At 48.9% G+C, this 15,341-nt stretch overlaps 7 protein-coding genes across 7 annotated transcripts; 3 read left to right on the top strand and 4 right to left on the bottom strand.

Annotated features, from left to right (window-relative positions):
• Positions 1-43: 43 nt before the first annotated feature.
• Positions 44-2,008, bottom strand: V1513DRAFT_452152 (uncharacterized protein). Its single transcript, XM_066899080.1, has one exon. It carries the CDS (start codon positions 1,980-1,982, stop codon positions 135-137), a length of 1,848 nt encoding a protein of 615 aa, XP_066751277.1. The 5' UTR covers positions 1,983-2,008; the 3' UTR covers positions 44-134.
• Positions 2,009-2,099: 91 nt separating this feature from the next.
• V1513DRAFT_420063 (chloride channel) lies at positions 2,100-5,373 on the top strand. The gene is made up of 3 exons (XM_066895931.1): positions 2,100-3,260; positions 3,309-3,817; positions 3,864-5,373. Exons 1-3 carry the CDS (start codon positions 2,217-2,219, stop codon positions 5,179-5,181), a joined length of 2,871 nt encoding a protein of 956 aa, XP_066751276.1. The 5' UTR covers positions 2,100-2,216; the 3' UTR covers positions 5,182-5,373.
• On the bottom strand, positions 5,333-6,300 carry V1513DRAFT_452150 (Pre-mRNA-splicing factor Cwf15/Cwc15). Its single transcript, XM_066899079.1, has one exon. It carries the CDS (start codon positions 6,172-6,174, stop codon positions 5,374-5,376), a length of 801 nt encoding a protein of 266 aa, XP_066751275.1. The 5' UTR covers positions 6,175-6,300; the 3' UTR covers positions 5,333-5,373.
• V1513DRAFT_452149 (ribosomal protein S5 domain 2-type protein) lies at positions 6,300-7,495 on the top strand. Its single transcript, XM_066899078.1, has one exon. The coding sequence runs from the start codon at positions 6,414-6,416 to the stop codon at positions 7,395-7,397; it is 984 nt and encodes a 327-aa protein (XP_066751274.1). The 5' UTR covers positions 6,300-6,413; the 3' UTR covers positions 7,398-7,495.
• Positions 7,494-8,846, bottom strand: V1513DRAFT_236420 (pinin/SDK/memA/ protein conserved region-domain-containing protein). The gene is made up of 2 exons (XM_066894435.1): positions 8,636-8,846; positions 7,494-8,571 (listed from the first exon to the last, which is right to left on the bottom strand). Exon 2 carries the CDS (start codon positions 8,376-8,378, stop codon positions 7,590-7,592), a length of 789 nt encoding a protein of 262 aa, XP_066751273.1. The 5' UTR covers positions 8,379-8,571; positions 8,636-8,846; the 3' UTR covers positions 7,494-7,589.
• Positions 8,847-8,882: 36 nt separating this feature from the next.
• V1513DRAFT_452147 (uncharacterized protein) lies at positions 8,883-13,973 on the top strand. The gene is made up of 5 exons (XM_066899077.1): positions 8,883-9,850; positions 9,912-11,874; positions 11,930-13,285; positions 13,336-13,661; positions 13,710-13,973. The coding sequence occupies exons 1-5, from the start codon at positions 9,251-9,253 to the stop codon at positions 13,836-13,838; spliced, it is 4,374 nt and encodes a 1,457-aa protein (XP_066751272.1). The 5' UTR covers positions 8,883-9,250; the 3' UTR covers positions 13,839-13,973.
• Positions 13,909-15,162, bottom strand: V1513DRAFT_452143 (inositol monophosphatase). Its single transcript, XM_066899076.1, has 5 exons — positions 14,928-15,162; positions 14,724-14,873; positions 14,665-14,676; positions 14,226-14,608; positions 13,909-14,175 (listed from the first exon to the last, which is right to left on the bottom strand). Exons 1-5 carry the CDS (start codon positions 15,043-15,045, stop codon positions 13,975-13,977), a joined length of 864 nt encoding a protein of 287 aa, XP_066751271.1. The 5' UTR covers positions 15,046-15,162; the 3' UTR covers positions 13,909-13,974.
• Positions 15,163-15,341: the final 179 nt, after the last annotated feature.

Genomic DNA, 15,341 nt, shown 5'->3' with positions numbered 1-15,341 from the left:
TTCCAAATTATAATTAGTAATGTTGCTTGTTTATTACGAGAGCCTAACGGGAAGTGATCTGTCCTGTAGCTAATTTACGGAAAGAGCAACACTACTTAAACTTCGTGGCAAGATGCTCATATATAATTATTACTTTACAATCGACTTCTGGTATTAGAGGTTGCTACATATGGATCAAACCACCATCTAACAATGCCTTCTGCACAAACTGAAGGCACATCCCCTTTCCGGATACGCTCCGCTATGACATCTCTATCGCCGTCTAGAGTACCTAGCCAAAACGGAATCCGGTCAACCGGAGCGCAGCTCAATATTGCATCTACAAGCGCGCCTGTTACAGTGCTCTTCTTGTGGCCACGTAACAAGCTCCTTAAAGATGGCAATAATACATCTTCAGCTATGGTAGGCGCAACTGACGATAGTACACCACTTCCAGGGGCCAACGCATTAGCGAGAGCGCGTATTGCGGCAGCGAACTGGGCGTCGGTGATCCCGTCTTTGTCATACAAATCGATTAGATGCGGAAGATACGTGTCCTTGACAAATTGCGCATTCTCGGTCGCGAGCGTTGGTGCAAGTAATGACGCCAAGAAGACAGCATGAGCAGCTTCATGTATGGCTTTGCCAATCAATGTACGATCTACAGCCGTTGGGCGCGCAATAACTGAGTGTGCAGGTCGTAATAATTTTGTGAGAAGAGGAAATGGAAATGGCGATGATGCGGGAGACGATAGTAGAATTTTCTCCGCCGTGTTGAGAGCAAATAGATATTCTTGCTGCTGACCAAGATCTTGCATGGCGTCAATCAGATCGTCGACTTTGTCGCACCCGTCGCATGCGATCAAGATGCCAACAGCAGCAGAGTGCAAATATGACTCTGCGGCAAAGCCTACAAGAGAAATGTCATAGATTGTAGTTGACAGATCTCGAAGGATGAGTATGATAGCCTTTGCAGCGGCCGCTTCCGCCGGGTCGGCCCGCGAGCCTAGCGGCCGCCGCGACCGTAACTGGACACCGTCGACAAGCCCGCATAGGACAGCGACAGCTGCAAATGTAGACTCCCTTACATCAGGTAGTCCCCTGGCCCGGGAAGTATAGGCCGCGATAATGGATAGCGGTTCATGAAATGGCTGTGCGCCAATCGATGCCGCCCCGCACCTGAAAATCTGGCCAGTGAACCGCGACAAGGGTCCCGCGACGACAGACACGTCAGGAAGTCTGGGAGTAGCGAACAGAGTCCGAACCAGAACTGTTGTAAGCAATGGTGTAGCATGTATGCGACTACGGTAGCGAGGCGATATATGGTCATAGCCCACAGTTGCGCAGATAGCCAGTGCAACGTCATCGTGACAACGACCGCCGTCTGCAATCGCATTGAGACTATCCACAAAGGCGCTTTCAACTTCCGTAATAACGGCGAGTGGTGGGTATGTCAGTATGCCAGATATGGCACACAATTGGTGAGATGGCACTTGCTGGCACGACGTGATGCCGCCGAGTAGAGCGAGGATGAACAGTGCGATGTCGTTGTCTTTCAACTTAGGTTCGGCATTGTGTAGCGATCGTTTTAGTCGGGCTTGCACCATGGCTCTAAAAGCATCGGCCACAATAGCGCCGGCTGGTCGGGGTCCGGACGAGAGCGTGAGAAAAGAATTGGACCATATGGCTGGGGAGAGCAGCAACATTCGCGAGACCGCAGCGACGTCGCGGGCATATTGCAAGTCGGGAACGATGTTGACGGCGACTTGAAGCAGGGACACGGCGAACTCTGGGCCGGCATCTGGCGCAGGAAACTGAAGGCTGGCGAGGAGCGTAGTCAGGTCCATTTCACAGTATATGCAGCGATATTTGAGGATCAAGCATTCGTAACTTGTACATTTTGCAGGATCAAGAGGACCGGCATATTGTTCATGTGGAGAAGTGATCAGTGATCTAGCACGTGACACTTGTGATCCTGTGAAAATTGCAACGGGCGGTGGCATGTGCTGTGGCTGTGCATGGTTTGTTTTCGGTGCCTGGGCGGTGCACAGGGACGAGCGGTTCGAGACCCTGTCATTGAGCAGTTCGGTAAAGTTCGTTTATCCCAACCGAGCCCTGATTATTATTATCGATACGAACACTTCGAACCTCCCTTTGCTAAACTCGGCTCTCGTCCATTTCTCGGTGGTCTTATCTGTCGCAAAATATCCTACCACAATAAACTACACCACTCGTGCATGCAACCTGAGTACGTTCCTCTACTCCCGCGCGCGCCATCTGTTGCGTCCACGGCGACCAAGGCCTCGACCACAGTCTCGACAGCGGCCACGGGAGACCCCGATACACGTGCACACTCGCCTGCGCTGACCTTCGACCACCCGTCTGCGTCCGCTGGTTTAGTCTTACCGCCGACCATCCGCTTCGACCTGCACTCGCCCGGCATTACTCCACGCGCACTTCATGCACATGCTCAGAGCGGACCCCATTCCAGCCACCGGGGCCTGTCGCTTCCTGACATCTTCGTTCCTCCGCGGCCGCTCCCCGTCAATAGAGCCAATGAAGTCTCCGACCAGACCTCCATTCCCTTCTCAGACATTGCTCCCGCACATGAACTGACTACTGTCTCCAACAATATATCAGCGACAGTTGAGTCCACTGCCACCGTCCCCGCCGACGCCAGCAAGCGACTCTGGTACGACGATTTCACTACAATTGACTGGGTTCACGAATTCATTAAAGAGTCCTTTCGAGTCAAGCGACTACGCGACCTACCTGGTCTCCGTGGTCGACTTATCCGCGCTCGGGATGCATCTCAGGGCTGGATTCTAATCTCTGTCATCGGCTCCACTGTCGCCTGTATCGCGTATCTTATCGACGGTGCCGAACAACGTGTCTTCGACTGGAGATCCGGCTATTGCGCCACAAACTGGTTCCTACCAAAACACGACTGCTGCGTGGAGAGTGGCGACACTTGTCCCGCCTGGCTAGAATGGAAGTTTGCACTGAGAGGCTCGGCGTTCGCAGAGTACGCACTCTATATTGCACTTTCAGTCACTCTTGCCCTTATCGCTGTCCTCCTGACGCTCACGACTGCTTCCACCACTCCTTTCCCAAAGCCACCTGTCACGGTTGTTGACAGCCAGCGCGAGACTCCTTTAGGGACCAATGCCAATCTTGCGCCTGGTGCTCCTGTTACTGTCAATGGCGAGACTCACAAGGGCCCGCCTGCCGCTGTTCCGAGATCAATTATATATACAGCTGCTGGCGGTGGAGTGGCTGAAGTAGGTTCCAATTAATTGTTAAAAATTCGTCATTCTGACAAGAAATAGGTCAAAACCATCCTTTCTGGATTTGTCATCAAGCGGTTCCTAGGCTCCTACACCTTATTTGTCAAATCGATTGCCCTCGTGCTCTCGATCTCGTCCGGGCTGAATGTCGGCAAGGAGGGTCCATACGTCCACATGGCATCCTGTGTTGGCAACATTACTTGTCGCTTCTTCTCCAAGTTCAACAACAATGATGGAAAGCGCCGTGAGATCCTCTCCGCCGCCGCATCGGCTGGTGTCGCAGTGGCCTTTGGCTCTCCACTCGGTGGCGTGCTTTTCTCACTTGAGGAAGTATCTTACTACTTCCCTCCAAAGACGCTTATCCGATCATTTCTCTGCGCTGTTATCTCCGCCTTAGTTCTGAAACTTTTGAATCCATACGGTACAGGCAAAATTGTCATCTTTGAAGTTTCCTATGATCATGACTGGCATGCGTTTGAGTTTTTGATCTTTATTTTCATAGGCGCGTGTGGCGGTGTTATTGGAGCTGCTTTTGGTCGCCTAAATGTTTGGTAAGTGGATTGCAATTTCGTCAGGACGTAGCACTGACGTTGTTAGGTGGACGCGTATCTGGAGGAGAAGCAGCTTCATCAGCAAGCATCCGGTCACTGATGTTGTTCTCATGGCGACCGTCACCGCCGCTATCTCTTACTTTAACGTATACACTCAAAAATCGGCCAGCGAACTTCTCTACGACCTGGCTCGTACTTGCACCTACAGAACCGCCTCGCCCTTTGACACTCTTGATTATGAGGACGATGATGCCCTGTGCCCAACGTCGATGGCTATGTACGCTTCTTCGATCAGATCGCTATCGGCGGCGTTTGTAATCAAGTTTGTCTTGACTGCTGTGACAGTCGGTCTCAAGATTCCTGCCGGCATCTATGTTCCGTCAATGGTCAGCGGAGCTCTACTTGGAAGAATTGTCGGTCTCTCAGTGCAATGGCTACAATATCAAGCCCCCCACCTCTTCCTCTTCTCCTCGTGCCCAGCAGGAAATGACCCTCGAGCTTGCACCATCCCAGGTGTCTACGCTATTGTAGGTGCAGGGGCAGTAATGGCTGGCGTCACAAGAATGACAGTAACGCTGGCTGTTATTCTTTTCGAGCTCACAGGTAGTCTCGACCACGTCCTGCCGATATCTGTCGCGATTCTCATCAGTAAATGGGTAGCTCAGGCACTGGAGCCAAATTCCATATACGACGTCATCATGCACAATAACAACTTTCCGTTCCTTGACAATCAGCGAACGCCAGGTTTTTCAGTTACTTTACACGATATCGTGCCAAAGGCAACCATATCAGCCACCGGTCCAGTCATTGATACCAGCGACTCCCCATACCTCTCTGCTGCGGCGTTGAGGAGAAAGCTGCAAATCCTACAAACATCAGGAGAGCTTGATGGCTCCTTGCCAATTCTTCGCAACCAGGTCCTGGTGGGACTTCTCCCGGCACCGGAACTGGAATATGCGCTTGATAAAATAAAGGAAAAGGACGCAACTGCGTCCGGCATACAGTACGACGACTTGGCCGACGTCGCTGATAATAATGAGATCATGTGCCATATATCTGCAGACGACCAAGAGATTCAGAGATATTACTTTGACAGGTCGTCTCGACATCATCAATTCTCGCAAAATAATGGAACCGGCGCTAGTGTCTTCACAGCCGCGACGGATCTCACACCTTTTGTGGATCGAGCGCCAATAAGCCTGGACATCAACTCCCCACTGGCCATGGTCTACTTAATGTTTGTCCGACTAGGTCTTCGCATGGTATGCGTGGTTGAGGACGGAAAGTTTTGGGGAGTATTGCATAAAAAACGGTTTATTGAATATTGCAGATTTGGAGACGATAACATGGATACTTGGTTTTAAGGGATTGGGTCACAGTAGACCGTTACTCAAGGTATGGGTGTATATTATGTTGCTAGTTAGTTAGTACAAAGAGATATTATTGTTTGATTCCTTTGGATCATTGTTACGGAATATCATTACGTCATAATTACCGTGCGCATTGTATGAATGAGTTTGTTTTGGTATAATATAAGTAATACATCTGTTCTATGACTACTTTACATACTTGTTCATAAACTTCCTGTGGAAATCTGACCTTAGCATATCGTTAATAAACCCGCCTTTCGGCTTATCATCAACGCCTTTGGCCTGATTTTTAAAAACCACGTCCTCGTCCCATCTCTTCGTCGATTTACTCGAACTCACAAATCCGTCGTTAAAAGCTAACAATGGATTTCCTCTAATAGCTTGCTGCTCGCGCTCAGCGGCCTCTGCAGTCTGCCGTTCCCGGTCCTGCCTCTCCTTCTCTGCCGCACGTTCCTGCTTGATCCGTTCCAATTCGCGCATTAATTCCGCTGTCTCGTCCTCTTCATCCTCTTCGTCTTCGGGTTCACTTTCACTTTCCGAGTTTTCCTCACTTCCAGAGTCCGAATCGGAATTCTCGCCGTCACCTTCATCACCCTCAGAACCCCGTTCAGCCTTTTCAACCTCCTCCAGAATCATCTTCCGCCTTTTCAATTTCCGTTCGTCTTCGTCTTCTTCGTCTTCTTCAGCGATATTGCCAGCTTCAAGCAACAACTGAGACGCAGAACTTGCACTCTTACGCCCCTTCTTCTCATCATTCTCCGCCTCTTTAGAAAGCAGCTCCCGTTTCATAGCTTCCCTTTCCCACAACCGCTCCTCGGACGTAGCAGGAGTAGTCAAGTCTGCACGGTCTGCCACACCACCCTGCCCTCGTTTACGATATTTCAGCTGTGTATGTGCCGGGAGCATACGGCTGTGATAAATACGGGTTGGCGCCTGCGAGTCCTTGCCACGTGCAGGATCGAACGTCGGCCTGTGTGCTGTAGTCATTGTATTATATCTGTATTGTATTATTCAATGTATGCGATGTGAATAAAAATATGATACTGTGAAACCAAGATATCTCTGTATCTGGAGACGATGTGATGATGGATTCAACCTTGATGATTGGTTTCTATTTGAGTTTTGGCAAATGTCCCAAACAGCCTTTTCCAGTTAATTCACACGACAGCCAAAAATTTCGGCGACCACGACGTCAATCATAAGTATTGATCTCCGGACAGCACAAAATGCCACGGGATTTAACACCGTCTACAATAGAGAACACGTTTGTTCTTAAGGCCCTAACCGAACGCATTCGACTCGACAACCGGTCGTTTAATCAGCTCAGGGATCTTGACATTTCATTCAGCTCAACTGATTATGGCGTCGTGGACGTCAAACTTGGTCGAACACGCGTCATCGCACGCATATCAGCCGAAATAACACAACCATATGCAGACAGGCCATATGATGGCTTGTTTATAATATCTACGGAAATCAGTCCCATGGCGGCTCCGACTTTCGAAGCTGGTCGCAAATCCGAAGATGAACTCGTGATATCTCGAATTATCGAAAAATCAATCCGCAGATCTGGCGCTCTTGACACTGAAGCCTTGTGTATTATTTCTGGTGAAAAATGCTGGGCTGTCAGAGCGGATGTGCATTTCTTGGATCACGACGGCGGGTTAATGGATGCGGCTTGTATTGCTGTAAGTGCTGGATTGTTGCACTTTCGGAGGCCAGACATCACGATTGTAGGGGTTGGCAGTCGGAGAGAGATTATTGTGCATCCGATAACGGAGCGAGTACCGGTACCATTGGCAGTGCTGCATGTACCTATTTGTGTCACGTTTTCATTCTTTGATGTGCGAAAAGCATCCTCCGCTATTGCTGGCCTGCCAGGCAAGGACAACACGAAGGCGGAGGGCGATGACGATGTCGAGGAGGAGAATGATTCATCTACGGCTGTGCTTGTGGATGCTACATTGCAGGAGGAACTCCTACGCCACGGATATATGAGTGTAACGGCAAATACTAATCGCGAGATCTGTCAGATTCAGAAGGGCGGAGACGTGGCTGTCGACGTTGGTAAGCTGCTGTCATGCTCGGAAGCTGCCATTATGGTGGCCGAGAAAGTAACCAAGCTCATAAACAAAAGACTGAAGGAAGACGAAGCTAGACGGAATGTGGGTAATCTATTGGTAGAAGCAAGAGCGGAAAATGATCGATAGATTGTATATTTTGTATGAGTAGGTTGTATCATAGTTTTGCATCGGTAATTTAAAAGTTTGCTTATTAATTTACGAAGGCTAATAATACAGAAGTTTACATGAAACTTGAATTCACTCCATTCAACGCTATCCTACAGTATGTTATCCTCAAACTCTACAGTTGCATCTAAGAACAGATCGTGAGGACATATGTCACGCAGCAAGCGCAACACCGCTACTGTCGTCATCCTCTGCCTCGTCGGACTTGTACCCCCTTTCACTTCCATTAGCATTGGCAGGCCTTCCATCTGTCTGAACCGGTTCTGACAGCTCGGCCCTATGAAGGACAGGTTCACCAAACTCTTCTTTTGGGAACCTGACAAAAAAGTCATCCCATTCCTGCTTAATCTTATACTCCATCTCTTCCATTTGTTTTGCTATGGTCTCCTCTTCTTCTTTTCTTAGTATCTTCGGTTTGTAGTATACAACTGGGACTGTTGCAGTCTTCAGCAGTGGGGCATGCTCGCGCATCATCGCGGTTTTACTGCTCAATGCACTGTGAGTCCTCCGATATTCGGCCAGTCGACTCCGTTGAAGCCGCTCTTCGCGTATCTGTCGTTCCATATCGAGCGACTCTTTCCTCTGCGACTCGCGCACCCTTCTCTCCACTTCCTCGCGCTTGCTGGTGACACGCGAACGACTCGTTTCTTCCTGAAACTTTCCAAGCGACGTGAGAAGTATTCCAAACATGCGTTTATTTCGGCCTTTTTCTTCTGCTGCGGCTAGCGACGGATTTCGTCGAATTCGTTTTGGCTGCACGAGCACCGCAGAACCGTCATCCACCAGTGGCCCTGATATCGAGCGCGAAGGCGACGGCGTCCGCGATTCAGAGCGCTCTCGCTTCGAGGGAAGTGTGGCTTCTGGTTTGACGACCGTAGATGGAACTACTACGGTCGGCATAGTGTCGCTGGTGCTGGTATCCACATGGTCTGGTTCACTCATTTTTATGCATGAAATTACTGAACATGGACCGGCTGACAAATGCTATGCTAATTTTTACTCAGTAATTTGGCTCAATTTCGTGCCTTTCAGAACACTTATAACGGCACTAAATGATCAACGAGGATGCTGGATCTTCGCTACTGTAAATGTACAATAGAAGTTGTCAGATGCGATAAGCAAGTAGATTCTGGTCCTTCGGGCCGGATGTAATGCTTAGAATGCGGTATCGGCAAAATAAAGAAACAAATATAATATACCAAACTGTTGCAAAATCGTGATATGAACCGATATTGAATGAGAATGAGACTGCTAGCTTGATCCGCAAGCGATTGAAGAGTGCGTGTCTGTTGCAAATGAGCCCAAGAAATGAAGATGGAAATTGAGGAAAATCCGCGAATAACCCTAAACCATACTACCCCTGGATTTATGAGGTTAGGGCACACTTTGCTCGCAGCACACAATCACCAACTCGGCTCTTATAGTGCGACACGCAGACGCGTCTGACCCGTGTTTACTTCTAATATAGAAATAAAATACATCTGATAGCTCGCTGTTATTGTGAGAGTACAATCGTTGAATTATTAGTTGTGCCTACTGACCTTCGCCGGCCAACTTTCATTACGCAAGCACGTTGTCGCGTTGGGACTTCTCGACGTCTTGTTTGACCACGCCCATCGCCCCGCCGCGTAGCTAGTCGTGCTCGCCATCTGGCACCTGCACCTTTGACCTTTCTAAGTCTGTTAGTTTGACAGCAAGTGCGAACAGTAAATTGCCGACGCCTCATCAGTACAAGGCTTGGTCTCTTGGATCAGCCGCTGCCCGGCCTCGTAGAGCATTGTCAACCAGCCCTGCTCTAAGATCCTCTGCCCACTATGCCAGCTGGCCCCTTGCCGTTCCTCAGCTTTCTCGTCGAGCAGACAGTGTCTCAAGCGATCTCATCTAATTCTTCTGGCGACCTCGTTCTTCCTACTAATGCCAACATGCATTCGGCAGGAGTTACTGATCCACCGGCTTCTACTGGCATTCTTAGCAAGCTGATTTGGCTCGGCCCTCGGATCTTCCTCCGACTTTTAACCGTCTGCGCCTACTATGTACCGGCCCAAGTGCTCGCCCTACTGGGAACCTCCTTCAGTATTACACTGTCCTTCTCTTCTCTGCTGCTCATAATGGCCGCCTTCGGGGCGGTGGTGTGGGCCGTCGTGCGATACAAGTATCTCAACGTATATTCTCGCCTTCCCACCGAGCCTCATAGACAGGAGCCTAAGCTAGACATGATGTTCTATCCGAACGCACTGCAGCGCCAGTATGAAAAGCCAGGCTTCGCGAGCTACTTGGACGAGTTTTTCACTGGTATCAAGGTGTTTGGCTACTTGGAGAAGCCGGTGTTCAATGAACTCACCAGGCATGTCCAGACGAAGAAGCTGATTGCAGGAGATACAATGCTTCTTGAAGAAGAAAAAGGGTTTTGCATTGTAAGTTATCGTTCGTTGTTGGCGCGGAGGTTAATCCGAGTTTAGTATTGACTGGCCTTAGGTTGTCGATGGCGATGTTCAGATATATGCACGGACTCATGATGCGGACAACACCCATTACGATGACGTGGACCGCGATGCAGAAGGAGGATATCAGTTACTAACTGAGGTGAAGAATGGCGCACCAATGTCTTCTCTTTTCACTATTTTATCCCTCTTCACCGAGGACATCAAGGTCAACACCACACGGTCGCAGACACCTGCCGCCACCCATGATTCATTATCTGAGGAGACATTGCCTATTCCAAGCGATCCTTTGATCTCAAACGTGGGATCGCCAAAATTATTACCTATACCAAACATTCCCCCATTGTCCGAGAAAGTGACTAGTACCGTTGGGCCAGAAGAGTCTAACGCGAATTCGTCTGTGCGCCAAGAAGGTACTCGAACAACACATTCTACCGCACCCGGAATTATTGCGCGTGCATCTGTGGACTCTACCATTGCAATCATTCCCGCGGAAGCATTCCGTCGCTTGACGCGCAAGTATCCAAAATCAGCGGCACATATTGTTCAGGTGATCCTTGCCAGATTCCAGCGAGTTACCTTTCAAACCGGCCACAATTATCTCGGCCTCACGTCTGAAATTCTCAAGACAGAGGTTGCATTTAATGATCTATCGAGGTACGAACTGCCAAATTATCTGGGTGAGGATGCTGTCGCAAGGATCAAAGCTCAAGTCGAAGCTCGTCGGCTGTCTTCTGAACAAGACGACGAAGCCGCAGTGGAGAGTGATAGCAAAGTTGAACGCACGCGGAATATTGGCGAACTGAAAGTCTCCAAGAACCCAAGTCGGAGGCGAGGCTCAGCGTATGTGGCAAGCTCTCTCCAGAATCGAAATGACAGGGCTAGGCGATTGGAACGTGGCGCCGATTTTAATAGGGTCTTGCCTGGTGATTTGGTATCGAACACATCTTTTTCGTGGCGTGGGAGTACATCTCCTCCGTCTTCTGTACTATTAACTTCACCTCGTTTGACGTCCGCAAGTCCGCCTGCGAGGCCCGCGATTCATACGCAGATTTCCACTACCTCTCTACGGTCGCATGGAGGGCTACAGTTTTCAGATTTCAGTGAGCCGCAGGAACGAGATAAGGTTGATGCTGTGACGGAGGACGACGAAGAGGATATTGATAATCTTAAACAAGCAATATTGGAATGTATATTCAAGGCCCTCGGCGTTTCTTCAGAGTCTGTGGAAGGAAAATCACCAATTTCAACGTCTGCCGACACAAGTCCTCGGCTATCGGTATATGAAAACCGCCGAGCGCAACAAAGATCTAATTTTAGCGTTCGTGCAACCGGTCTGGGGAATCTCGGGCCCCTGGCTTTCGATGGCATTAACGCTGGTTTTGTTGATGACGAATCGGTCACGTCTAGTTTTGCACAACAAGGTGGATCTATGCAAAGCTATTCTTCAATAAAAAAGGAGCTGCTTAAGGACATTGAAATTTTGCATTTCACTGCCGGCTCTCGGATTGTGAAGCAAGGAGAGCCCAATCTTGGTCTTTACTACGTCATTGATGGCTTTCTGGATGTACGCACTCAAGATCGACCAGGAGAGTACAAAACAATATATACGATTAAGCCTGGAGGTATTGGCGGATATCTGGGCTCGATTTCCGGGTACAGCTCGTTTGTGGATATCCTTGCGACTACCGACGTTTATATTGGCTTTCTCGCCAAAGAAGCCATGGAGCGTCTAGTAGACCGCCAGCCTGTAATTTTATTGACAATGGCAAAGCGCCTTATCAGCATTCTCTCTCGGTTAATCCTATATCTAGATTTTGCATTGGAATGGGTTCAGGTCGAAGCTGGAGAGGTATTATACAGACAGGGCGATGAAGCAGATTCAATATATATCGTTCTCAACGGTCGAATGCGTGCTATTAAGGAGAGCAAAGGCGAATTGGTACTCGTCGGTGAATATGGCCAGGGCGAGAGTGTGGGTGAACTAGAAGTTCTTAGTATGTTCATTCTTTTTGGGTAACATCTCCACAATCATCTAACATTTTACTAAAGCATCATCCAAACGACCATCTACACTTCACGCCGTTCGTGACACCGAAGTAGTGCGGTTTCCCCGCATGCTATTCGAAAGCCTGTCTATGCGACATCCCGCCATCACAATTCAAATATCTCGTATAATTGCGTCGCGTGTGAACTGCCTTGTCAATAAAGAAGTCATGAATCCGTTAGAAGTACCGTCGACTACTCCAAAGTCGGGCAACTTTCGCACGGTCGCGGTTGTTCCCGTCACATCTGGCCTTCCTGTCAAGGAGTTCGGAGAGAGACTAGCCAAAGCCTTCACCTTAATTGGGCAGACCAACGTAACGCTAGACCAGGCCGCAATCTTGAAACATCTTGGACGTCACTCGTTTAACAAATTTGGAAAACTTAAACTTAGTGGATATCTGACTGATCTAGAGGAGCGTTATCAGATGGTTTTATATGTTGCTGATACAGGCATTAGTTCACCGTGGACAGTTACATGCATTTCACAGGCGGACTGCATATTACTTCTGGCAAATGCTAATGCAGATCCCTCTATTGGTGAATACGAGAGAATGCTCATTGGGATGAAGACAACAGCTAGGAAAGAATTAGTACTGTTGCATCCCGACCGGTATGTTCCGGCGGGCCAGACGCAATCATGGCTTAAGAGCCGTATATGGATTCATTCGCATCATCACGTGCAAATGCCTTTCCGGAATACAGTTCCTCGCACGACGACTGCGTACTTTGGTTCAAGGATCAGAGATTTGAAGAACAAGGTGCAGACAACGCTGCAAACGGAATTGCAGAAATACAGGCACACTGCCCGCCTTTCTCCAGCGTCGCCTGTGTATACCAGTAACCAGACACACAAGAATGATTTTGCGAGACTGGCGCGGTTACTATCAGGAAAGGCTGTCGGCCTCGTTCTAGGTGGGGGTGGCGCACGAGGTTTATCCCATCTCGGTGTTATCCGAGCTCTTGAAGAGGCTGGCATTCCGATTGATATCGTCGGTGGCACATCGATTGGATCATTTGTTGGCGGGCTATACGCTCGTGATGCGGACATTGTCCCGATTTTTGGTCGGCTGAAAAAATTCTCTGGTAGAATTGGAAGTCTGTGGAGAATGTTTTTTGATCTGACGTACCCGGCCACCAGCTACACGACTGGCCATGAGTTCAACCGTGGTATATGGAAAGCCTTTGGTGATGCTCGGATTGAGGACTTCTGGTTGCAATACTATAATAATACGACGAATATTACGCATTCTCGAATGGAAATTCATTCTGCTGGGTATGCTTGGAGATACATCCGGGCCTCGATGTCATTGGCTGGTCTCCTTCCCCCGATTACTGATAATGGCAGTATGTTGTTGGATGGAGGTATGTACTTATGATAGTAATTTGTATGGCATTTATTAACTGTATGGTAGGATACGTTGACAACTTACCGGTATCGCACATGAAGTCGCTTGGTACAGAGGTCGTTTTCGCCGTGGACGTAGGAAGCATCGATGACACCACACCGATGACGTGGGGCGACTCTCTGTCCGGATTCTGGGTATTGTTCAACCGATGGAATATATTTTCGCGTCATCCAAATGTGCCCAGCATGGCTGAAATTCAGGCAAGATTAGCGTACGTGTCGTCTGTTGGCGCGCTGGAGAAGGTAAAGTCCATTTCGGGGTGTATTTACTTGCGGCCGCCAATTGACCATTATGCTACGCTCGACTTTGGAAAGTTTGAGGAAATCTACCGAGTAAGCTTGTTCTGTGTATACAGACTATCATGAAGCTAATTGGAACAGGTCGGATATGACTTTGCGAAAGAATTCCTCAATAACATGCAGCGCGAAGGAAAATTCCCAAAGATTGCTGGCATCTCACATTTCGACGGCACGTCTCGACGAATAATCCAGCGTCGCAATTCGATATGATTTGTATGAATTCAGCTTCAGTCAGATAAATAATATTTTAGGAGCATGGCGTTATATTGCACAACGGATGTTGAAATGAGTGTATATATTTTCTGTATAAATAACCTACACAATCGCTAAGACACGGAAATTGAGCTTAATATTCTAGTTGACCTTCTATTGAATCCCAGAAATCCTTAATAAACTGCTCGCAGCCATCGCCGCCACGAACAGCAAGATAGATTCGCTGATCGACAGCAGGCTCCCAAATACCAGGGTTACCGCCCACCACTCGACCACCTGCCTCGGTGAGGATAACCCAGCCGGCACAGACATCCCACGCGTAGCATCCACCTTCCTACAAAGATTAGTACTGTCATCGTCAATAGTATTAAGTTTTGTGCTCACCCAATAAGCATCCAACTGTCCAGCGGCTACGGCACACATATTCATAGCGGCGCTACCCAGAGATCTGAATCCATGAACCATCCTCCCATCCTCGGCTGCCAACTTCTGAAAAGTGTCAGTCTTGACTTTGTAGTTCACGCCTGAACGCTGGGTGCCCCACTCGATTCCGATCAACGCGTTTTGGAGAGTGAGTGTGCTTCCTACGGGCGGCTGTCTTAGCGGGAGCTTCTGCGTGACGTTCAGGAATGAGCCCTGGCCTTTGATGCCAGTGTACATGAGATTCAGGAACGGGCTGTACACGACGCCGACGACTGGGTCACGATTGATGGCGAAACCGAGGGACGTGCAACTGAATGGGAAAGAATGGATGAAGTTTGTCGTACCTGTATAGGTCAGTTTGGAGAGACGTAACTGCAGTAGAACCCAAGTTGGTATTTACCATCAATTGGATCTGTTCTTGTCAGTTTCTGTTGGAACCAGTTTTCGGATAGTACTTACCGACAATAAATGTCGGCTTCTCTGACAATTTTGTAACACCAGGGACGTAGCTCTCCTCACCCATGAACTCGAAATCAGGGTACTTCTCCGCGCATTTCGTTGCTACCAGATTCTCGACCGCAGCATCGGTCTCCGTGACCAAGTCGACGGCTGCGATCCACTAATTAGCTTCCGGCCATAATGGGAGGTGTGTCGTACACATACAATTGGCCTTATCGTCATACGCTGTCTTGCCAGTCTTTGACAGAATGAGCTCGCCGGCTTGCTTGGCCAGTTCGACCAGGAAGTCTCTGATTTCATCAAGATCTATTGTCGCAGCCATGTCCTACGTTTTTTGTTGAAGCACAGTATTTATCATAAAATTTGTCGCTTGCCTGTGGAGCAATAGATTAATTTTTAGAGCGAAATTCGATGCTATTGCGAGGAAGAACCATCGGGGCACCCCTGACCTGCGGCGAATAACGTCATCGAGAGCCCCCATATGGCCCATAATGCTTTACAATCGGTTGGCCCGCGACCACGTCGCCGTCTAGAATGCGATCCAGATGTCTTAACAGACAGAGAACCTACAAATTATTGTCGACTCTCGTCGAACTGCAGATGTAATCAGGCCCACTG

This window comes from Lipomyces chichibuensis (genome assembly GCF_038497645.1).
Source record: "Lipomyces chichibuensis strain CBS 12929 unplaced genomic scaffold V1513scaffold_45, whole genome shotgun sequence".
In the NCBI taxonomy this organism is placed as follows: Eukaryota; Fungi; Ascomycota; class Lipomycetes; order Lipomycetales; family Lipomycetaceae; genus Lipomyces; species Lipomyces chichibuensis.
This window is presented reverse-complemented; position numbering and strand designations above follow the sequence as displayed.